A 25,000-nucleotide genomic window follows, 5' to 3' on the forward strand; every position below is an offset into this window, starting at 1 on the left:
TAGGGTAAAGAATGGTCAGCATAGAGAATTGATAAGTAAAGTAAGTGATTGGTACACAGATTGCAAACCCACTGTACATAATGTTGATCACATTTATGGAGATCTGTTGAAGGTAATCAACCACATTTTAAGTATGGCTAAAAGTCAGCAAACTCATTCAGGTAGGAGGTATAAGTCAGCTTATTACAACAATAAGCAAGTTAAGGGCTGGAACACATTGCTTAGGAAAGCACAGAATTGATGGAATAAAAATCCATGTGATATCCAGAGTAGGACAACTATGATTCATATTGCTGAATGTATGACAAGTGAGACAACAAGCATGCTCAAGGTATTGGAATAATTTCCTAGAGGGCATATCTAAGACAAAGAATTTGACAAGTCTATGGAGGGAGATGAACAAAATAAGGGGAATAAGGAGTACAGCTATTGCTCATCCTGATCCAATATCTAAAGTCGGTGAACTTGTAAATAGGTGTGCTCATGCCTCCAGCATTGAGAGTTTGCCTGATGATACTCAAGATTGTCTGAGAATCTACCAGTCTGACAGAAGACAGTTGTTTCATGCACAAACTAAACTTTTTGATGATTCATGTGCACCAGTTACTAAAGATGAACTTCTACTTGCTATAAAAAAAGGGGCAGTCAACAGTCCCTGGACAAGATGGGCTGACTTATGATATATCAAATCACCTTGTTGCCAATGAAAATAGTTCTTTATTGGATTTATTCAACATGTCTTATGAGAAAGGAAAGTTATCCAATCAGTGGAAGGTTGGCCTCATCCATCCCATCCCCAAAGGTAATCAAGATTACAGGCCTATAACACTAACTTCTTGTATGTGTAAAATGATGAAAAGAATTGTGAATTGAACTGGTTATTGTATAAACTAGGTGATCTTATGTCTGATAATTTATTTGGATTTATCAAAGGTAAAAGCACTGTGGATTGTGTTATCAGGTACCTAAGTAACCTGAACATTAATTGCAGAGTTTTTGTGGGCTTAAAGGGCGCCTTCAACAAGGAAAACCAAGATGTTATTCTCGAAGAGCTGGTAAATAAAGGAATCAAAGGACGCATGCTCAGGTGGATTGGGGATTATTTGTTCAAAGGCAAAGCAAAAGTTTCTTTTCAGGGCTTTGAATCTGCAGAGAAAAGTTTTGAATTAAGCACCCCTCAAGGTGGTGTTTTAAGTCGTATACTTTTCAATATATTAATGGATTGGATATGGAGACACAGTTTTCCACATTGCATTCAAGTCTTGATTTATGTAGATAACATCCTGTTACAATGTGTTAATGGAAGGGTAATGACTCAGGCACTTGCTGAACTTGAATCCTTGTGTTTATGTATGGAATTGGTGATAAATGGAGATAAGACCAAATTTCAGTCACGAGATGTGATCGAAAGAGTACTTATGTTTAATGGTTAAAGACTGGAAAGAATAACTGATTATAGGTACTTAGGAATGTATATTAGCTTTCATTCAACCCAAAGAGCTGTGAATTATGTTAAGAATATTTATAAGGCAAGGTTGAAACCTTTGAAAGTATTGGCAAATAATGAGTTTGGGGTAGGTATACCAGTACTACGGACCATGTATATTAGCACTGTTAGGTCAGTCAATGATTATGCAGCTCCTGTCCTTGTGTCTCTTCCACAGAAAAGCTTACAGTCTTTGGAAGTGATGCAGAATGAGCCAATGAGAACTATATAAGGATGTGCAAGAACTACTAGAATTGAAATTATGAGAATGGAACTGTATCTTCCTAGTATTCATTATAGAATTAAAGAGTTGATTATAGCTGCTGTCATTAGGATCACTAGAAGAGATGATGATGTATTACAATCCTTGTTAAACACCTGTCAGACTGCCCATAGCTCTGCCAAAGTAAACAGTTATGGTAAAAAGTTGTATATAACATTGTGTGAGTATAGTGCAGTCCAGTATTGTACATCTTTGAGGAAAACTGATAGTGTTCCACCCTGGTTGCAGCATAAAATTAAAGTGGATATTCTGCAATTGAATGCCAAGAAAGATGAACTTTGTGCTTTAGAGCTGAAGCAAATCTTATCTAAGATTAATGTTTCACCCAGACATAATGTGGTTCACATGTATTGTGATGGTTCAGTGAGTGGTGCCAAGGCTGGATGTGGGGCAGTAATTAGGGAATATGTTGAAGAAGGTGAACTGTGAATTGATGAACACATATCAAAGAGACTTGGCAATTTTTCATCCACCATAACAGAACTTCAAGATGTATATGAAAGATTATTAGTTGCATCCCTGAAAAACAAAGATATTTCTTTGTAGTCAGAGTGCTTTGTTTTCTCTTAATAGTGTTGATACTATAAATGATGCATTGGTGTCCCACTGTAAAGCTGTTGTCTTTCAGCTGAAAGATGCTGGGCGTATTGTGCAATTTATGTGGATACCATCACATATTGGTATTTGCCTCAATGAAACAGCTGACAGGCTTGCAAAGGAGACATTAGATAAAAGTTCCATTGCTTCTGAGGCCACCATGAGTTTCAGAAGAGTCAAGGGTGTCTTAACGAGTAAGAGGAGACAATGGGACAATGAAAATATTGTCAAAATCATGGATAGTGGAATTGGAAGTATGAGACACTATGTGACCGTTTACAACGACATTAATGTATGCTATGGTAAAACATCCACTAGAGATGACACTGTTATTATGTGGCTTAGGTTAGGGTATAGATATTGTTGGCAGTATATAAATGGTGAGGATGGAATACCCTGCAAGCTTTGTAATCAAGAAAATTTTCATACCTTGCAACACTATCTTTGTGTTTGTCCGAAAACTGGAGACTTCAGCAACCCAAACATCAGTGATGTCACCATGCAAGCTTGTCACATGATAAATAACAATGTCGTGCCCAGCATCTTAAAAAGTACAAATCCTTTTCCTCAAGAGTATGATATATTGTGCAATATATATAGATATAAGTACATAACTTTATTTTTCAGTGATAGGTGCAAATGTCTTCATAAGTTCAAATATTTTTCTCACACTAGGTAAGTATTTTGTAAGGCCTTACAAGGTCATCTGGGTGGGCATCTCAGCGTGCTAACTGTATTTTTTTTTGCATCAATAAACCATTAGAATTTTAATTTGATACTAATGGTAACAGTATTTATGCATTATAGGATAAAAGGAATTGTTTATATGTATGCATTTTACTGCATTTTTAAGCTATGAACATTTAAAAAAAAGTCTTGCCATTTTCTAATGGCAATTTTAGAGGAGATTATGGTGGTATGCAAAGTATACCAGTGTACTCCATTTTTTCTTCATCTCTCCCAATGCTTCAGTTTGGTGAACTGATTGGAAAGTGGAGTTTTATGATAGGAAAAATGATTGTTATTATACTTGAAGTCAAGAGCATAGCCAGAAAAAGTAAATGAGTATGGGAAGCCTACCTCTTAAAGGTAGTTGAGGGATGCGAGGTGAGTGAAGCAAGCCTCACTGGTAGAGTTCTAGGGGAAAATTTATTTATTTATTTTTTTAAGTCATGTGCAGGGATAATTTATTGGTTTTAGGGATGATATACTACTCTTTCATCATTTCCCATGTTAGGGATTGGTACCCTGTACAACTTTTCTCGGGTTTTTCCTATCCTCTGCATCATCTGTGATGCCACTGCAAGCTCCATATTCCACCTCTTTCTTTGTGTCCCCCATGATCTTCCTTCAACAGGTTTTCTCCAGGCTCTTTTAATTTTTCGTCTCCTTTCCTTACAAGATGCCCAAACTGTCACAGTTTGGCTTTTTCTTAATGTATCCCAACTCTTTTCTCCTTCTCACCTCATTTTGTTGATGTTCTCTGAGCAGTATACCCATTATCCATCTCAGCATTCTCACCTTTTTCCATTTATCTGTTGTATGTCTTCTTTATTGACCATATCTGCTCCATATAACATTACTGGTCTTATCATTGTCTTGTATATCTTTGCCTTCATTCTTCTTTATATCCTCTTATGAAGAACCAGTCCAGAAACTCTGCACCTCTTTCTCCACCCTGCTTCTATTATTTTCTTAACTTCTTCATCACCTTCTTGTTACCAAATGAGCACTGAGCCCAAGTACTTGATTTTCTCCACCTGATTTATTTCTTCCCCTCTAAGATTAACTTGCACATCTCTCCTCACCTTGTTATTCACTACTCACCAATATCTCCAACTTCTTTGCATTAGATTTCAGTTCTCTTTTCTGGAGACTTTCTTGCTTTTGTTGCACTCTCCTTTTTGCATTTCTTTGTAGGTCTGCTATGATCATTAGGTTATCAGCAAACAGCAACTTCACCCCTCTCTCTCTCAGATCCTTGTTGTCAGCACATATATTGCATTTACAAACAGGAATGAGCTGAGTCCCAATCCTTATACCATCTCCATAATGCCTTCCTTCTTCAAACATCAATATACCACATCTCTGTCTTATGCCTTCTCATAATCTATAAATTAATTTTTCTCACCAAAGACATTTTTTCCATTTGTATGGCAATAAATATTGTATTAGTTGTTTGTCATTTTTTTTTATAAAATTAGTTGTACATTGTAATTAATTTTTTTTTTTAGCATATTATCCTCAACCCCTTCCAGTATTTTTAGTCTATGCTCCATATCTACAATTCACACATTCCTTTTTTGCAGGTATTTACCCAGTTGTATTGTACAGGACACATTCAGCCTACATTCAGCCTGTTCCCAAAAAGGATTACAGTTCTAATCCCTCAAACTACTGTTCTATTGCCTTAATTTCCTGCCCTTCTAAAGTTTTTGATTTTATCCTCAACAGGAAGATTCTTAAACATCTATCACTTCACAACCTGATAGCCAGTATGGGTTCTGTCAAGGCCACTCTACTGGTGATCTGGCTTTCCTTACTGAGTCTTGGTCATTCTCTTTTAGATATTTTGGTGAAACTTTTACTGTTGCCATAGACATAACAAAAGCTTTTGATAGTCTTGCACAAAGCTCTGATCTCCAAAGTACCCTCCTACAACTTCTGTCTCTCTCTCTGTAACTTCATCTCAAGTTCCCTTTCTGACCATTCTGTTGCTGCTGATATAGACAGTCACTGTTCTTCTCCTAAACAGTGGTGTTCCTTGGGGCTCTCTCCTGTCACCCACTCTCTTCCTATTATTCATCAATGATCTAAACCAAACTTCTTGTCCTATCCACTCCTACGCTGATGATACCACCCTGCACTTTTTCATGTCTTTTCATAGACATCCAACCCTTCAGGAAGTAAATAGTTCATGCAGGGAAGCCACAGAATGCCTGACTTCTGATCTCTCTAAAATTTCTGATTGGGGCAGAGCAGACTTGGTATTGTTCAATGCCTCAAAAACTCAACTTCTCGATCTATCAACTTGACACAACCTTCCAGACAACTATCTCCTCTTCTTCAATGACACTCAACTGTCCCTCTCTTCTACAATGAACATACTTGGTCTCTCTTTTTTCATATAATCTAAACTGGAAACTTCACATTTCATCTCTACCTAAAACAGCTTCTATGAAGTTAGGCTTTCAGGGGCGTCTCTGCCAGTTTTTCCTCACCCTGCTAGATGCTAACTTTATATAAGGGCCTTATTTGTCCATGTATGGAGTATGCTTCATATATCTAGGGGGTTCTACTCATTCTGCTCTTTTAAGACAGGGTGGAATCAAAAGCTTTTCATCTCATCAACTCCTCTCCTCAAACTGACTGTCTTCAACCTCTTTCTCATCACTGCAGTGTTGCAGCTCTAGCTATCTTCTGCTGATATTTTCATGCTAACTGCTCTTCTGATTTTGCTAACTGCATGCTTCCCCTCCTCCCATAGCCTCACTGCATCAAACTTTCTTCTTTCTCTCGCCCCCTATTCTGTCCACCTCTGTATTGCAAGAGTTAACCAGTATTCTCAATCATTCATCCCTTTCTCTGATAAACTCTTGAACTTCCTGCCTGCTTCTGTATTTCCACCTTCCTGTGACATGAATTCCTTCAAGAGGGAGATTTCAGGACACTTATCCTTCAACTTTTGACTACCACTTTGGACCTTATTCGGGAACTGGCATATCAGTGGACTTCTCTCTCTCTCTCTCTCTCTCTCTCTCTCTCTCTCTCTCTCTCTCTCTCTCTCTCTCTCTCTCTCTCTCTCTCTCTCTCTCTCTCTCTCTCTCTCTCTCTCTCTCTCTCTCTCTCTCTCTCTCTCTCTCTCTCTCTCTCTTTCTGGTGTCCCTCCTATATATATATATATATATATATATATATATATATATATATATATATATATATATATATATATATATATATATATATATATAAAAGAGCCAAAGCTTATTTTGTCCAGTCTCCATAACCATATTTATCCAGTTTCTCTTTAAACATGTGTACACTGTTTGCCACAACCATCTCTTCCTTCAGATCATTAAAGATTTCAATAGTTCTAAACGGGAAGCTGCATTTCTTGATGTCGCTTGAACATCCACTCTTTATTTTCTTCCCCTGCCCCCTTGTTTGTCTCTCTCCTTCTTCCATCTATGGTACCAAATAATTTCTGTCTATTATTTCTGTATTGTTTACTAATTTGTACATTGTTATTAGGTCTCCTCTTTCTCTTGTCTCTTGTAGTGTTGGTAATCTCATCTCTTCAAGTCTTTCTTCATAGCTTAAGTCTTTCAATTCTGGTACCAGCTTTGTCGCTATCCTCTCTATTCTTCCCAGTTTCCATATGTCTTTTTTCTACGTGGAGCCCAAACTACAGCTGCATATTCCAATTTAGGACATATCATGCTTGTTATAACTTTCTTCATCATTTCTTTATGTAAATAGTTAAACACCACCTTCATGTTTGTTAACAAATATCCCATTTATGTGTCTTTCAGGTGATACCTGAATTATTACTCCCTAATCTTTTTCTTCATTACTTTTTGTTATTATTTCTCCCCCTATTTTGTACTTCCATGAAGTTCTCTCTTTACTTTTTCCTATTTCCAACACATGGCATTTTCTGGCATTAAATTGTGTTTTCCATCTTTGGCTCCATGCATGTATCTTGTCAATATCCTTTTGTAACTCCTTGCAATCATTTTCATCCCTTATTATTTTCATTGTTTTTGCATCATAAGCAAACTATTTAGAGCCTCTGTCATATCATTTACATATATTTGAAACATAATAAGTGCTAACACAGATCCTTGCAGTACCCCACTTGTCACTTTGCACCAACTTGAATTAGTGTTTGTGGTTACTGTTCTCATTTCCCTCCCTTGTAAATAATCCTCATCCATCTCAATGTTGCTCCCTTTATTCCTCCTCCATTCTTGTAAATTGAATTAGTGTCTGTGGTTACTGTTCTCATTTCCCTCCCTTGTAAATAATCCTCATCCATCTCAATGTTGCTCCCTTTATTCCTCCTCCATTCAAATGCTAACACAGATCCTTGCAGTACCCCACTTGTCACTTTGCACCAACTTGAATTAGTGTCTGTGGTTACTGTTCTCATTTCCCTCCCTTGTAAATAATCCTCATCCATCTCAATGTTGCTCCCTTTATTCCTCCTCCATTCTCTAGCTTCCATTTAGGGTTTTTGTGGAGAACTTTATCGAATGCATTTTTAGATCCAAGTATACTGCATCAACCCATCCATCACTCTCTTGCACTCCATCTATTACTCTCGTATAGAAGCTCAGTAGATTTGTAATACAGGATCTCACTTTCCTGAATCCAAATTGTATTTCTGTAATTATCTTTTTGTCTTCTAGATATTCCACTATCTGTCTTTAATTACTGTTTCACAAAATTTGCTTACAATACTTGTTAGTTGCAATACTTGTTAGTGACACCAGTCTATAATTTAATGGTTCCATTATTTTTTTCCCCCTTTGTATATTGGCACTATGTTAGCTCTTTTCCATTCCCTTGGTGTGTGTGTGTGTGTGTGTGTGTGTGTGTGTGTGTGTGTGTGTGTGTGTGTGTGTGTGTGTGTGTGTGTGCTCAGATTCTGTTCTGGTTGTCTATGTATTCATGGTTATTGTGAGAACTAGCATGTATGGAACCTATATATAACCATATTTGCTGACACACAAGATGCTTTTTTTTTTAAGGAATGCTAAAATCTCTCCATGTCTAATGCAGCCATATTATAGAATGAGAGGGTGGACACAGAGTGCAGAACATCTGGTGGTGTATGGCTTATGGAATCTGTGGTGATCTGTGTTAAACAGTAGTCCACTGAACATAAAAAATGTAAATGATATTCACAGTTATGTGTAATATTGAAAAAAAAAAAAAAATCTAGCACTAATTTGTTGGTATTGCTGAATGAGGCATTGGATACCAAATGTAGAGGAGGAGGCAGTAGACACCTGCCGAAACGATAATTACTCCCAGTGAGGTCTAAAGTACTGTTCAGGGGGTGCTGTGAACTTATCATTAAACCCAGCTGTGACCTCACTGAACATTTCCCTTTGTGTCTCACAACACAAGGGGGCAGTCACAGCCTGTCCTCTAAAGACAACTCTCTTCCTCCACACAAAACTACAAGCACCTAATAACACACACACCCTTCACTCAAAAATTTTAAAATCATCATGGCGACTCCTACACCAGTCTTGGAGTCCCCATCTGGGGAGGGGACCGTAAATGTCCCCAGGTCGGACTGCCTTTCTGTCGACGACCCTAAGTGTCTTGACACCCCCCTCAACTTTTTCTTCATTAACTTCTGCAACATTTGTGGTCTAAGATCTAATTTTCAATCTGTAGAACACCACCTCTCCTCTTCTAAACCTCATCTTCTTTTCCTCACTGAAACTCAGGTGTCTGAGGCAACTGACAGTAGCCCCTTTTCTGTTCCCTCCTACTTTCTCTATCCTCATTTTCGATCCAAAGCTGGATGCTGCGTTTATGTGCGCAATGACTTAACCTGCTCTCGTGCCCATGCTCTTGAATCTTCCGAGTTTTCCACCATCTGGCTATGACTACAGAGTCACTCTCATACTAAATTTATCTGTGCTGTATACCTCTCGCCTAAATCCTGACTATAAGAAATTCTTTGACTGCTTAACTTCCATAGAGGAGCACATTCTGACCCTCTTCCTTTTCGCAGAGATCTCCATTCTTGGAGGCTTCAATGTTCACCACCAGCTTTGGCTTTCCTCTCCCTTCACTGACCATCCTGGTGAACTAGCCTACAACTTTGCTATCCTCCACGACCTAGAGCAATTGGTGCAACACTCTACTCGTATTCCTGACCGTCTTGGAGATACGCCCAACATTCTTGACCTTTTCCTGACCTCTAATCCTTCTGCTTATGCTGTCACCCTTTCTTCTCCGTTGGGCTCCTCTGATCACAATCTCATATCTTTATCTTGTCCTATTGCTCCAATCCCTCCTCAGGATCCCTCTAAGCGAAGGTGCCTCTGGTGTTTTGCCTCTGCTAGTTGGGGGGACCGGAGGAGGTATTTTGCTGATTTTCCTTGGAATGACTACTGCTTCCGTGTCAGAGACCCGTCTGTGTGTGCTGAACGCATAACAGAGGTGGTAGTGTCTGGCATGGAGGCATACATTCCTCACTCTTTTTCTCGTCCTAAACCTTCTAAACCTTGGTTTAATGCAGCTTGTTCTCATGCTATACATGATAGAGAGGTGGCCCACAAAACTTAAAGCCTTCCATCACCAGAATCTCATGCACTTTATATTTCTGCCCGGAACCATGCCAAGTCTGTTCTCCAACTAGCCAAAAACTCCTTCATTAACAGAAAATGTCAAAACCTTTCAAGATCTAACTCCTCTCGTGATTTCTGGCATCTAGCCAAAAATATCTCTAATAACTTTGCTTCTTCTTCTTTCCCTCCTCTATTTCAACCAGATGGCACCACTGCTATCACATCTATTTCTAAAGCTGAACTCTTCGCTCAAAGCTTTGCTAAAAACTCTACCTTGGACAATTCTGGGCTTGTTCCTCCCTCTCCTCCACCCTCTGACTACTTCATGCCACGTATTAAAATTCTTCGCAATGATCTTTTCCATGCCCTGGCTGGCCTAAACCCCCGGAAGGCTTATGGACCTGATAGGGTCCCTCCTATTGTTCTCCGAAACTGTGCCTCCGTGCTTGCACCTTGCCTAGTCAAACTCTTTCAGCTCTGTCTGTCAACATCTACCTTTCCTTCTTGCTGGAAGTTTGCCTACATTCAACCTGTTCCTAAAAAGGGTGACCATTCTAATCCCTCAAACTACCGTCCTATTGCTTTAATTTCCTGCCTATCTAAAGTTTTTGAATCTATCCTCAACAGGAAGATTCTTAAACATCTATCACTTCACAACCTTCTATCTGATCGCCAGTATGGGTTTTGTCAAGGCCGCTCTACTGGTGATCTTCTGGCTTTCCTTACTGAGACTTGGTCATCCTCTTTTAGAGATTTTGGTGAAACTTTTGCTGTTGCCTTGGACATATCAAAAGCTTTTGATAGAGTCTGGCACAAAGCTTTGATTTCCAAACTACCCTCCTACGGTTTCTATCCTTCTCTCTGTAACTTCATCTCAAGTTTCCTTTCTGACTGTTCTATTACTGCTGTGGTAGACGGTCACTGTTCTTCTCCTAAATCTATTAACAGTGGTGTTCCTCAGGGTTCTGTCCTGTCACCCACTCTCTTCTTATTATTCATTAATGATCTTCTAAACCAAACTTCTTGTCCTATCCACTCCTATGCTGATGATACCACCCTGCACTTTTCCATGTCTTTTCATAGACGTCCAACCCTTCAGGAGGTAAACATATCACACAGGGAAGCTTGTGTGATATGTGTGACTTCTGATCTTTCTAAAATTTCTGATTGGGGCAGAGCAAACTTGGTATTGTTCAATGCCTCAAAAACTCAATTCCTCCATCTATCAACTCGTCACAACCTTCCAGACAACTGTCCCCTCTTCTTCAGTGACACTCAACTGTCCCCCTCTTCTACACTGAACATCCTCGGTCTGTCCTTTACTTATAATCTGAACTGGAAACTTCACATCTCATCTCTAGCTAAAACAGCTTCTATGAAGTTAGGCGTTCTGAGACGTCTCCGCCAGTTTTTCTCACCCCCCCCAGCTGCTAACTCTTCCAGTCATACTGCTCTACTAGACAGGGTGGAATCAAAAGCTTTTTGTCTCATCGACTCCTCTCCTCTAACTGACTGTCTTCAGCCTCTCTCTCACCGCCGCAATGTTGCATATCTAGCTGTCTTTTACCGCTATTTTCATGCTAACTGCTCTTCTGATCTTGCTAACTGTATGCCTCCCCTCCTTCCGTGGCCTCACTGCACAAGACTTTCTTCTTTCTCTCACCCCTATTCTGTCCACCTCTCTAACGCAAGAGTTAACCAGTATTCTCAATCATTCATCCCTTTCTCTGGTAAACTCTGGAACTCCCTGCCTGCTTCTGTATTTCCACCTTCCTATGACTTGAATTCCTTCAAGAGGGAGGTTTCAAGACACTTATTCATCAATTTTTGACCACTGCTTTAACCCTTTTATGGGACTGGCATTTCAGTGGGCATATTTTTTTTTTGGATTTTTGCTGCCGTTGGCCAGTGTCCTTCCTACATAAAAAAAAAAAAAAAGAACTGTCAATACAGAGTCTGCATCTGCAGTCTTCATTGTGTTGTGGTGATGGTTAGGGTGGTTAATTAACAGTGTGCTTGTTAGAAAATGCAACTGAAAAATAAATTGTCTGTAAACCAGATTAGATTATGCTATTTAATCTGATCTCCAGGCATCCACTTCATCAAGCATTTTGTTAGGGTTTAATTACAGCAATCAGGTTATTCAAGTGTATCTTATAGTGCCAAGAGGGAATATCATGTTTTTATGTAAATATCAATGTTAACTCTGCTAGTATTGCTTGACTGGCAATCAGGTTATTCAAGTGTATCTTATAGTGCCAAGAGGGAATATCATGTTTTTATGTAAATATTAATGTTAACTCTGCTAGTATTGCTTGACTGGCACAGTAGCTGGCATATTTGACTAATGCTCACTAACCAGAATTAAGGTTAGAGTTGCTGTGCCATTGGTTGGATGTAGCAGTTTTAATAGTGTAGGAATTAATTTTTAACCCCTGTAATAAATTTGGATTGCAACTAACTTGCTCCCTGTTCTTGGTTATAAAGATTGGAGGCAGTGAGTAAATGTTTGCTAATCAATTGGCACTACTTAACAGTGTATGAAGTCTCTCTCTCTCTCTCTCTCTCTCTCTCTCTCTCTCTCTCTCTCTCTCTCTCTCTCTCTCTCTCTCTCTCTCTCTCTCTCTCTCTCTCTCTCTCTCTCTCTCTCTCTCTCTCTCTCTCTCAATATTGAAAGTCACTAGTTCATTAAACAGTTGTAAGGTCATGTAAAACAATGGATAATTTGAAGTAATATACTGTTTACAATAATTATAACTTAACTCACCATTTACCCAAGAACAGCTGTCTTATCCAGCCTACCTTGAGTAGGCATATCAAAGAGCTGACATTCTTTCATAATTGTTATTTTCTTTACTACTGGCTTGTATTTTTATTTCAATGTATTTATTTATTTTGTTTATTTATTTGTTTATTTACTTGTTTGCTTATTTATTTTATTAATTAATTCTATGCATCTTGCATATTCACTGAGAAAATATCATATCACCTCATTCTCAAGCAAAATAAGCCAAAATCTTAATTTGCAATTCTAGTGATGTAGATAAACCTTTTAAGCTGTGAAGCTAGGTGCACATGAACATTTTTTTTGTTGGGATGGCCTTTGGTGGTTGTGATTGATTTAAGAACGAAAAATATGTTACAATGAAACATTGTGCATGGTGACTTTTGTTGCTGTATCATCAAACATAATCTGAACCCACTTTCCAAGCAACGTGATGTGATGCAATTTTGGTGGCTCACTGATAGAAACCATTATTTTAAATAGAGTACATGCATGAGTGACTTTTGTGGCATGGCTATTGTCCACTATTGAGTGATAAAGATGAAATAAATCATTACTTCCTATACTGATTAGGATGAAATTTTTTTGTCATTCATGTAAAAAAAATGTTTAAAAGATACGAATGTATCCTCATCTCATACTGATTAGAATGAAAAATCTCAGAAAATCATGATATGCTTTTTTGTCATGTTGATTCAGATAAAAGTAGTTTTGTTTGGAAAATACAATGATTTTTTTTCATACTGTAAAGATGAAATAAATTTTTATCAGAGAGTCTGGATATAGTTTTATAATCATGTAATCTTGACTTAAAGCAACTTTTAGCCTTTCCTGTACTGGAATACATTTTCTCATGTTGTCAGTGTTCTGCTATAGGTCTAATTATGTTCAAGAGTTTGTCAAACATATTCATCCTAAATTATCTGAAAACTTGTTTGGATATGATCTCAGGTCTTCATACAGTTTATAAAACTGATGCCCGTAACAACCTTTAACTTAAAACTGGATATGTTGATATGTTTAGATATGACCTCAGGTCTTCATACAGTTTATAAAACTGACCCCCATAACAACTTTTAACTTAAAACTGGACACTCGATATAGTTTTTTTTTTTTTTTTTTTTCCAAATTTTTTCCTTTTCTTCTGTAACGAGAGCACAGACATATGCTACCTGTATGAGGGAAGGTTGCTGCCACAAAAATTGCTGGTGTGCAAGGTCAAGACAAAATCCATAGGCTATGAAAGTCTCAACTACGAATGTCATCACCACAAAAAAAGCACGTGTGTGCTTAGCCTAAGGCTATTTATTCATTGCTGTTGATTTTGACTTAATTACCTATGCTTTGAAACACTTTCATCTGTTTTAGATACTTACAGGATTTTACATGTACCTTCATATTTACATTTTCTAGATGAGAGATGGTGGCAGACCCAAGGTGTATAAGAGTCTTCGTGGCAGCCAGAATTCAGGAAGGAATTCACCCTTGGTGGAAACTGCAAGTCGGAGTCTCACACAGGCTCCATTACCCACACTCACTCGTTCCCAGGCTGGCACCACTACCTATATGCCAGTGCTTCAGACTGAAACTCTCCAGCAAACATCAACCCAGTCTCATGCTCAGTCGCAAGTCCAGGAAGAGACTAATAACATAGAATCACACAGACACATCCAATCACACCCTCAATCACTCATTCATACTCCAACCCAGCCAGTCACACATGGAGAGACTCACAACTGTACTCAGTCACAGACACTGATACAGGTGACACCCAGGGTTCTCACCCAGGCTCTTGTATACTCACATCCTCAGGTGCTTCCTCAAGTGCATGTGAGTACACAGTCAGAGATACACTCATCATCACGGGTACAGTCCCAGTCACATGTGCACACTCATTTGCAAGCTCCCACACAGTCTCAAGTTCTCACATCAACACAAGTACACACTCATACCCAGGGAAGCACACAGATAAATAATATGTCATCAGTATGCACACAGTCACAAGCAAATCCTCCACCACCTCCTCAGGTACCAACACAAGCACAGATTTATACACATTCACAATCTCAGGTACATACACAAGTACCTACATCACAAGTACTCACTCAGGCACAAATGCACACTCAGCCACAGACACATACCCAAACTCACATCCACATACAACCTCAAGTACACACCCATGCTCAGGTGCATGCACACAGTCATACACACATGCACCTACATTCAGACTCCCAGCTACAGATGCAGTCGACTCCCTCAACAGAAACCCACATTCCTGTCCAGTCTCAGCTGCAGCCTTTGCCTATTCAGGCACAGATACCAGCATTATCTCAAGTCTCACTCTCCAGTAATCTGCCCGACTTAGTAGATACTCCACAGGTAAGCAGCAGAATATAAAGTGCTTTTTTATTCACAAAACAATAATAATTGATTTGTTGAATATTATTCAGTCTGTCTGTATATGTTCATCAGACTGACATGGACTTTAAAGGGAATTAATTAAGATAATAATAATAATAATAATAATAATATTATTATTATTATTATTATTATTATAATGATAATAATAATAATATTTTATTATTCATGTGTATTACATAAAAATTTGCTTTGTGTGTTTTTAAAATGGAAAGAATACATTTATACCAAGAATAAACATACAAATGATTATTGTTAACCTCTATGGCTAGGGATGTTGCTGATATTGTTTATCCTGGTATGGCAATGTTTTGACATTTTCATGAAAATTAACAAAGTACACGAGACTTACCGTAGGTCAGTTGAAGTGTACTTCTAATTTTTCGAGGCAAATCACCTCTGCTGGTGCGGAGATTTCACATGAGAGAGAGAGTGCGTCACGCGCTGCCGGCAGACTTTAAAGCAAGGACTCGACATCCACATGATGAACCAATTAGGAAATTAAGTAACCTGTAGAGCTTAAGGTAGGGAGGGAGAGGAGGGCATGTGAAATCTCCGCACCAGCAGAGGTGATTTGCCTCGAAAAATTAGAAGTACACTTCAACTGACCTACGGTAAGTCTCGTGTACTTTGTTAATTTTACTTCGGCAAAATCACCTATCCGCTGGGCGGACATTTCCCATGAGGCTTTGAAGCCATGTGGATGACGAGGGAGGATGCAATAGTAGAGAGGAAAAGGAAATGCCCCACAAGAAACAGTACTATAACTATTATTCCATGGAAGGATCTTGTACATGAGACAATCATACAATTGGTGTATAAAATAAGGTACATTGCATCCAACTTAATCCAATCTACAAACAATGTTGAAATATGGTAACAGTTCACATCATAAGGTAAACCTAAGGTACTAGATACTAAATACTTAAAATATCCGTGTACTGCAACACTGGAGTGCAGCAACAAACCCAAATCATGTCTTATTCTAGCACTGCATCCTGAAAGAGGTCAGAAGCAGCCACAATGTTCTTATTATAATATTTTGCAAAGGTAGATTCCCTAGACCAGCCCGCCTTAGCCATAATGCATGCGACAGGGACAGCCGCCACTCCAGCTTTTGAAGCTGCTGCTGGCCGCACACTACCAGCGGAAAACTTTGAGATGTCTGTGCCGGACATGCGGAGAATGGTCCTGACCCAACGGGCAATAGTGTCTTTGGAAACTGATTTGTGGGGTTTTATGAAGCTAATGAGGAGCCTGGCATCAGTGTGCATCTCATCCTGTCTAAGCTCTTTAGTCACATCAATGTACCTCAGGAGAGTGCTACAGACACATAATCGTGGATCCTTAGGGTAACGATGGAATGTGACCCTGTTGATGTTAAAATTTGGTCTGGATTGTTTAAGAGTGGCCCCCAACTGTACTGAAATGGAGTGTTCATTAATGAGCATGTCTCTGATTAACAGTAGTTGTAAAGTTTGAATTCTGGCAGCTTGAGTTAAGGCCATCATCATAACCAATTTTAGCGTTAATTCTTTAAGGGTTAATGCATGTAAGGGGAACATGGACAGGTTGGACGTCCCAAGTGTCAGTGTACCTGGGCTGAGGAGTTCTAAGATTGAAAACCCCTCTCATGAATCGGATGACCAAAGGGTGATTTCCTGCCCTGCATCCGTCCACCACAATGCCGAGAGAAGACAGGGCACCCCTCGCAGTGTTCACACACTCATAACCCCACACCCCTGTCAAAGGTTTCCGTCAAAAAATTTACAATGTGACCTACAGTTGGAGAAGTGGGATCGACATTCCGTCTACCACAAAACAACGACCACCTCTGGACATGTGGGCGGTATTGCCTCTCAGTACCTGGTTTCCAGGAGGCAAGTATGATGTCCGCAGCAGCCGGCGAAACTCCTCGTTTCTGCAAGTTTTCCCTGACAGAAGGCATGCCATGAGTCTCGTGTGGGACATGATGGGGTGTGGATCTGTTGTGGACGGGTGTGTTAGAACATTCCTCCTGTTCGTTATCAAACGTGGGAAGTCTATTAGCAACTGGAGCAGCATGCCCATCCAAAACTGGGACGGCCACAGAGGAACCACCATCCAGCCTCATGCTTGCTCCGCACGTAACTTCTGAAGGCACCTAGCAATTAATGAGAATGGGGGGAAAATGTAAGACAAATCAAAGTTTGACCAGTCCAAGGAAAAAGCATCAAAATATTTAGCCTCCGGATCTGGCAACCACGAACAGAATGTATTAACCTGTTTGTTAAGCCTTGAGGCAAATAAATCAATGGACGGTGTCCCAAAAACATTACACAAGGTAGTAAAAATGTGTGAGTCGAGTTTCCACTCATGTCTGTCATTAATCTTGCGAGAGGCTACATCAGCCAAGGTGTTGTCCTTCCCCGGTATGTGCGAGCATGTAACCCATGAGTCATGTTCCAGACACCAATCCCAAATCTGGGTAGCAACATCATTACAGGACTTGGACTTTGTGCCTCCCATTTCATTGACATAGTTTATGGCAGTGGTATTATCACAAAAAACTCTAACATGTCTACCTTCCAGCTCATGTTCAAATGCTTGCAAAGAGAATAGAATGGCTTTCATCTCCAGGATGTTAATGTGAAGCTCCTTTTCATCCAGGGACCAAGTACCACTTGTAATCTGACACCCCAAATGACCCCCCCCAAGCAAGGCTGGAGGCATCAGTAAATAAATCGATGTCAGTACCTGGCCTAAAAATGTGTCTGTGGTGTCTGTCCACATTGTCTAACCACCAGGAAAGGTCTAGTTTCATGTCTGCAGTAATATTCAAAGGCCTGTCAAAATTACCATACTCCTGTTTCAAAGCGGCAATTTTTCCCCCCTCCAACTTCCTGTAGTGAAGTTTACCTAACTCCACTGCTGGGATCGCAGCCACCATGAGGCCGATCACCCTGGCCACCTCTCGAATGGGGGCAACATCTTTACACAAAAGTTCTGCACATCCTTGGCGAATTTTGATTAGTCTACGTTCAGGTAAAGAGGCAGTCATGAACTTGGTGTTAATAACATTGCCTAGGACTATGTCTGGAAAATAGTACTGAAGTTGCTTTTCCAGTACCTCAAGATGCTCAGAAATAATAGAAATGATTTCTCTACCCGGTCTACCGCTTGTTGCTGCTGCAGCATGTGGGAACATATCCAAATTGCCTTCCTTTACTCTGCCAACCCACAATCGCAGTTTTTCTCTCAGAGTGTTAATTTTATCAGTGGAAGATAATATATTTTCTGATTTACCTTGCATGCTGGAATTTACCTTGTTTAAATGTTCAAATACGTCTACCAAGTAAGACAATTTGGCAGACCAAGTGTCATCTGCCAGTAAGTCACAGAATTCCTCTTGTTGTTCAAGGGTGAAAAAAGTAAGCATCTCTTCCTTCAGTTCATACACACGTGACAATACTCTCCCTCTTGACACCCATCTCACCTCCGTGTGTAGAAGAAGATTCACATGTTTTGCCTCAACCTCTTCGCACAGCTTAGCAAACAGACGAGTCTTAAGTGGCCGACTCTTTATAAAGTTCACCATTTTTACAACTTTCTCCAGTACAGACTTCAAATCATTGCCAATTGTCTTAGCAACCAGCGCTTCATGATGGAGAAAGCAATGTGTTGTTATGACACTGCTGTTTTCTTTCTTCACTAGTGACACAAATCCTTTAGTTGAGCCAATCATGGCAGGCGCCCCGTCTGTACAAATCCCTACACAAGATTGCCAGGACAAACCAACTGATTTTATGTACTCACTTAATGTAGCGAAAATATCATTGCCTGTTGTTGTTTCCTCAAGTTCCTTACAACAGAAAAACTGGTCCACTATTTTAACATTATGAATGTACCGAATGAATGCCGATAGTTGAGCCTTACCTCCAATATCTGTGGACTCATCTACCTGAAGTGCAAACATTTCACTTTCCTTTACAGAGGCACATACAGTTTCCTCTATGTCTGCTGACATATCATGAATCCGTCTGCTGATGGTACTATCCGAGACGGGAATTTTTTTCACTTGTTTTTCTGCTTCACTTCCAAACATTGTTTTTACAATGGCACTACAAGCCGGAAGAATTAGTGTCTCTGCTATTGTATGAGGTTTCATGCTTTTAGCGACTAACTCTGCAACTAAGTAGCTGGCCTCTTGTGCTTTATCAGAAACTTTGACTGTTTTAGAAAGCATCACCCTCTGTTGTTTTTGTTCATTTAAAAGTCCTTCAAAGTAGGATCGAGGCTTGTTGGCAAGATGACCATGTTTCAAAGATAAATGCCTCTTTAATTTGCTGGGTACCATCGCCTCATTAGCTAATTTATCACCACAAATAACACACAGTGGTGTAGGATTAACCTCATCGCCACACCAAAAGAATCCCAAATCTAGATAATTATCCAAATAGGAGCGATTTTTCCTACTTTTTTTGGAAGTTGATTTGTTTGCTGTTGAAATGGCCAAATCCTTTTCACTCGTACTTCTACTTTCGTTTCCTTCTTCACCCTCACCACTATCTCCATGTTTTCTCTTCTTAATGACAAACTTATCCATTGTGAGTTTAAGTTCAATACAGCTGCAGATTATCAGAAGCAGCAAGGAATACACCCGTACAGCTCGATGTATAGTGCCTCACTGACAAAAATCGGACAAGTACCGATCACGTACTGGACGACCGACGAGTATAAACAAAGAAAATTGGGTTACGCAAGGAGTACTATTACATTCTATTGACATTATTATTATTATTATTATTATTACTATTATTATTATTATTATTATGCTATCAGTAGTAGTAGTAGTAGTAGTAGTAGTAGTAGTACAAGTGTGCAAAAGGAAATATCTACCTATATTTTAGTAAAATATTAGAGCAAGTAACTTCCTACACCGACATTTAATTATAGGCAGACTGCTACAAACTGTTTTACAAATGTACCTTGAAACGATCTAGCCAAGACAAAATTCATGGCAATCTTGTGGCACCCCTAGGCGCTGTCCGTGGCACCCCAGGGTGCCGCGGCACCCAGTTTGAGAACCACTGGCCTAGGTATTCAATACATTGTGTGGGGGTGAGAACAGACTTCTCCATATTGATACAAAAGCCTAACCTTTGCGACAGAGAAATGGTGGCCTGAATCGCCTGAAGACATCCTGAGTAAGAGTTACTGCAAATTAATGTGTCATCTATAAAGCTGGTGATAGTGTATCCTTCCTGCCTTAGAGTAGCAAATACTGGCTTCATCAGTTTGGTGAAAAGCCGAGGTCCCTCAGAAATGCCATTAGGGAGGCAGGTGAATTGATAGATAACACCTTGCCATGTAAAACATAAAAATCGTTGTTGCTCATCTGCAACCCTAACAGAATGATAAGCATGCCTGAGATCGACAGAAGCCAAAAAATCACCCTGGTTGATGAGCCTGATGGCCTGTTCAAAATTTTCCATTTTAAAATGTTTATATGGTATGTATTTGTTTAACCTCTCCAAGTTAAGAACCAGGCGAAATTCCCCGTTTTTCTTTTCTCGCAAAAAAATAGGAGAGATAACCTGCTGAGTTTGTTTGTGTGTGACTTTAATGACTTTAAGCTGTAAAAGTTTTTTGATCTCTCCAGAAATTATCCCCTGTTGCACAGTGCTGAACCTGTATTCCAAATCATTAAAAAATAAAGGATGAACACTATCGACATCAATATCAAGGTGGCAATGCTGAACAATATCCAAAATGACAGGGTCACTGGTAATTTTACGCCACTCATGCAGGAAAGAGTGTAGTCTGCCAGCTTCAAAACATGCACTTGCCTGTAAGTTTACTGGGGCTGCCTGCTGCGGCCGCCCTGTCCCTTGGAGTTTTTTGGCTCCACATCCTGACGAGTGGAAGGCAGTCGTGGGGCAGCCCTGGAGCCATACCCCTGTTGCCCGTAGGGTTGGAACCTGGCATAATATCCCCTACTAGCAGGCTTGTTCCAATATCCACCAGGGCGTTTACCTGCGAACTTGCTAGTAAAGGCAGGCTTTTTCTGCGAGAACTTACTCCGCAGTTTCTCCGCTTCCTCAATTTGTCTGGCAGACTGGGACACATCGTCACCGAACAGAAAGCGAGTAATTGGCACCTTATCTGAACAAAGATGAGCATATTTATAGTTTATCTCGTGTTTCATGACAAAATGCCTGGCCAAATTGTTCCTGTGATTGGCATTGCCTAGCAATGCCAATGCACCATTTAGCATGCTCACCTCATGTGCCAACTTGGGGTTACCTTCCTGTTCAGCCAAATCATCCAGTGCCACTAAGGATTTGGTGATAATGGTTGAAGCCCGCAGGATGTCCTTATTTACCTCCTTCAAGCGGAAGTCTGTCTTCCTGGCATCCAGCTTCAGGGCCTCCAACACCTGTGGGTTGCATTCCACTGGCGCAAGAGCATGGCAGTTATTAGGCCTCTTGACAACATCGTCCTCACACATGGCCTTGTAGTCCTCTTCTCTCATACCATTATGAAAGAGAAAGTTTACCATCTCTGCCACTCTATTGTCAATGTCAGCAACCACCGTGTCAGAAGGACCAAAGGCCTTAGTGCCCTGAATTAAGGTGCTGTCAGCAGGGGCGGCAGGCATCGACACTGCCTCATCCTCATTCATCCTGGCCGAGAAACCAGAAAAAGTGGCAGAACAAGGAGGCGACAAACCCCAGCCCCCCAGAGTACTGTCCTCCACAGTCACCTGCGCCGACCCAGTAGGGGGTGGTAGTTGCCGTCTGTCTGCCTTCAAGGCCTCCACTTCACCCCACAAATCAGCCAAGGCGTCCAACACAACTGACCAAGGGGGAGGAGCAGGAGAAGTGCCGCGGGAACCACGTGCGTCAGCACTGTTACGTAATCTCACGCAACCATGCCTCCCACTCAAGCGACGAGATAAATGATCCCTGTGCCTGTCGTTGTCATCTTGAGGGCGAACAGTGGACCCAGGTGGGGCAGGAGGGGAAGGGGATCGAGAGGCAGAGGACGCTTCACCAGACTCCGACATGGCTGCCGCACTGCGATAAGGAGAACAAAGCCGTAAGCTTCCCACACAGTTCCATCGTCAGTGGAGACCGATATACCAATAATACAACTCGCCCCAAAAACGGGTAACGAAGTTGAAGGCACTGTACCTGCGTAACAAGTATCGTGGCCTTATCTGAAAGAAAACAGCAAAAACTTGGGAGTCCGTATGATCCAGAATGACCGTGTCTGCCCGACGCGGCGATCAGCAAACAACTGCCGGCAGCGCATGACGCACTCTCTCTCTCATGGGAAATGTCCGCCCAGCGGATAGGTGATTTTGCCGAAGTAAAATTGCTCAGTTTTCATGATAAATTTCACAGCTTTGACTGAGTTAAGTGCTTTAAATTTAAGAGCATCCCCTTTATCCACCCTTCCTTTTTAATCTGTCATAAGCAGAAGTCTCTAGGTCATGTAGTTTTTCTGTGATGGTGTGATAGAGTAGAGTAGATAACTCTCTTCCTGCAGCATACCTGTGTTCTGAATGCTGTGTATTATTTATGTGATGAGTAGCTATTCCTTCATGTGCTCCTCACTGATGATAAGCCATATTTCACCACATTTCCATATTGGTCACCAAATATATGGCCCACATGGCATCCCTTACATTTTCCCACGTTAAGAGCAGATTGTAGAATAGTTGAAAACTCTGGGCATGGAAAGTCTGTCTTCAAAATGGATGCAGAAGAGAAAAAACTTGCTTGTCTTACCATCATGACAGTTTCAGAGACAATTTTAGGAGCATGGTAGTTGTGTGAAGGACTAGGAGTCATGCTGACCAAAAATCAGTGTGAACCTCAAAATGAAAGTTGGAAAAGATAAAACAGAAAAACCAGTCACTCTCCCTGTTATCAGGTAGCTGGAAAATTTCATCACCTGCACTTTAATAATGAAATAGGTAGAATAATGCACTCAAGGAATATAACATTCCTGAAATTGAATATCTAGAGAAGTCCAAGAACCCCATGCAGTAGTGTCATTCATAAATATAATTTTGTCTCATTTAATAATCTTATACTGGCTGGGACAAAAGATTTGGAATATCTACCTGTTGTACAATGTATTACCATAACCTAGAAGCAACATTTAGTAGCTGCAATTCAGTGGGTTTATGCAGGCATTTATAATTAGCTCACATCTCAGGACAGTACTCTTTTTGTTTATGTCAAACTGTGTTGTGTTTTCTGCTGCAAATTTCTCACTGTTTCTGATTAACTTTTTTTCATATCTGAATTGCAATTGCCATGCCAGCAGCTTATTGCGAACAAAATAGCTGATTGGACTACTGCAGAAGAGAATAAATCCATCCATGATCAGAATATCATTGATGATTTTGCTTTATTTTCTTACAAATAGATCCTACAGTTAACTTTTTTACATTCTTTGTCTGAATTTTTATTGAAATTGCTTAATTAAATGCAATTAATTTTTTTGTATACAGCCTCTCCTTTTTTATCAAAACAATTTATCAGTAATTATAAAAAGATGTTTATATTGTTTAACTGACTCTATCAGTTGTTCGTTAATGTATAAAGATGACTGAATGACTGGCACAACGCTGAAGTCAATTTTCTTTTGTTTTCTTAACATTAAACTCAAGATAGTTACCAATGCACTTGATACTGAAATGTTATTATTTGTATGCTGACTGACAAGGGCAGTATCATCTGTATTTTTTAAAAGTTGACAACTATTGGTAACACAGTGACAATCACTAATGAAGTGGTTTTGAACTGGTGGGAGTTTGGGGGGGGGCATGCCCTGCTGGGGGGTATGGGCACTCTCCTGGGGGTGGGGGGGCGTGAGCACAGGACGGGAGGGGGGAAAAATAATAATAACAATAATAATAGTGTAGGCCAATACAGTAATAGCCTATCCAAGGGCTATCTATCTGTCTATCTATCTTTCTGTCTCTCCATCTATCTATCTGATTCTATCTATCCATGGTGGCATAGTTGCAGAAGGGGTTGAGTGGGTGGTGCTGAGAGGAGGGGGCCCCAACTTCATTGAACCAGCTTTTGGGGGGGGCCCAGCTTGCAAAAGGCTGAGAACCCCTGCACTAGTGTATAAAATCTTGGGACAATCACAGAATTGCATCCTCAACACATTAATTGCACATATAGGCAAACTGGAATCACTGAAGTGTTTGACCTGTTGCCATAACATCCTTTTCATTATTTTTTCAAAACATTTTATAATGACAGAGGTTAGGGCAACTAGACGATAATAATTCTTAATGGCTGGGGAATTTTCCTAGGAACTGGTATTAATTCAGTTATCTTCCATATTATTGGTATGCAAGCACTATTCAGTGACTACTGAAATAACATAGCCTTAGTAAATTACCATTGATTTTGTCTGGCCCAGCAGCCTCACTAGGTTTCATAGAATAAATTTTTAGTATGTCACCATGAGATATAAAAGGAATATGATAATTTCTGTTACAGTGAAAGTTGGTCATAACTAATTACTCATTAGTGAAGTTAAATTTATCAAATTTAGCATAGAAGGTATTTAATCCATTACAAAAATCTATCACATTTTCAACCATGGTGACAAGACTTCTCTTTTCCATACCAGTTAATTTTGTTAGCCCAATCCAATTTGATTTTGCATTGATTTATTTAAAAAGATTTTCTACTTTATTTTTGTCATTACTGTTCCATAGAATATTGGTTCTGTCAGTTTTCTTTTAAATATCCTTTAGATTCCTTTTGTTGTATCACCAAGAATAAGTTTCTTCCTTTTTCAGTGATTCTTTCAGTTCTTTTATTATCCATGGTTTGTTACTAGAGAAAAATTTTGGAGTTTTCTTTGGTAAAATCACCTCAGTACAAAAACATATATAAAAGTTCAACATACCAATGTTGTCATCTATACAGGTATTACTGTTGTACATAACATTTAAATATGTACACACAAAGCATCCTAATAAAGTTTTGTTCACTTCCTTGTTCCATGTATGTGTTACTTTTTTTAATGGTTCATTACACTTCAACAGTTGCTTATACATAGGGGTCAAAAGATGCTTGTCATGACCAGATATCTCTAAT

The 25,000-nt window shown here is 39.8% G+C and overlaps 1 protein-coding gene across 13 annotated transcripts in view; it reads left to right on the forward strand.

Annotated features, from left to right (window-relative positions):
* LOC135103708 (uncharacterized) overlaps positions 1-25,000 on the forward strand; it is a 254,425-nt gene that overhangs the window by 3,581 nt on the left and 225,844 nt on the right. For all 13 annotated transcript variants that reach the window (XM_064010316.1, XM_064010312.1, XM_064010320.1 and 10 more), the window contains exon 2: positions 13,878-14,843. In XM_064010316.1, coding sequence (XP_063866386.1) covers positions 13,878-14,843 — 966 coding nt within the window. The remainder of the gene's footprint in view (positions 1-13,877; positions 14,844-25,000) is intronic.

Source organism: Scylla paramamosain, chromosome 9 (genome assembly GCF_035594125.1).
Source record: "Scylla paramamosain isolate STU-SP2022 chromosome 9, ASM3559412v1, whole genome shotgun sequence".
Classification (NCBI taxonomy): Eukaryota; Metazoa; Arthropoda; class Malacostraca; order Decapoda; family Portunidae; genus Scylla; species Scylla paramamosain.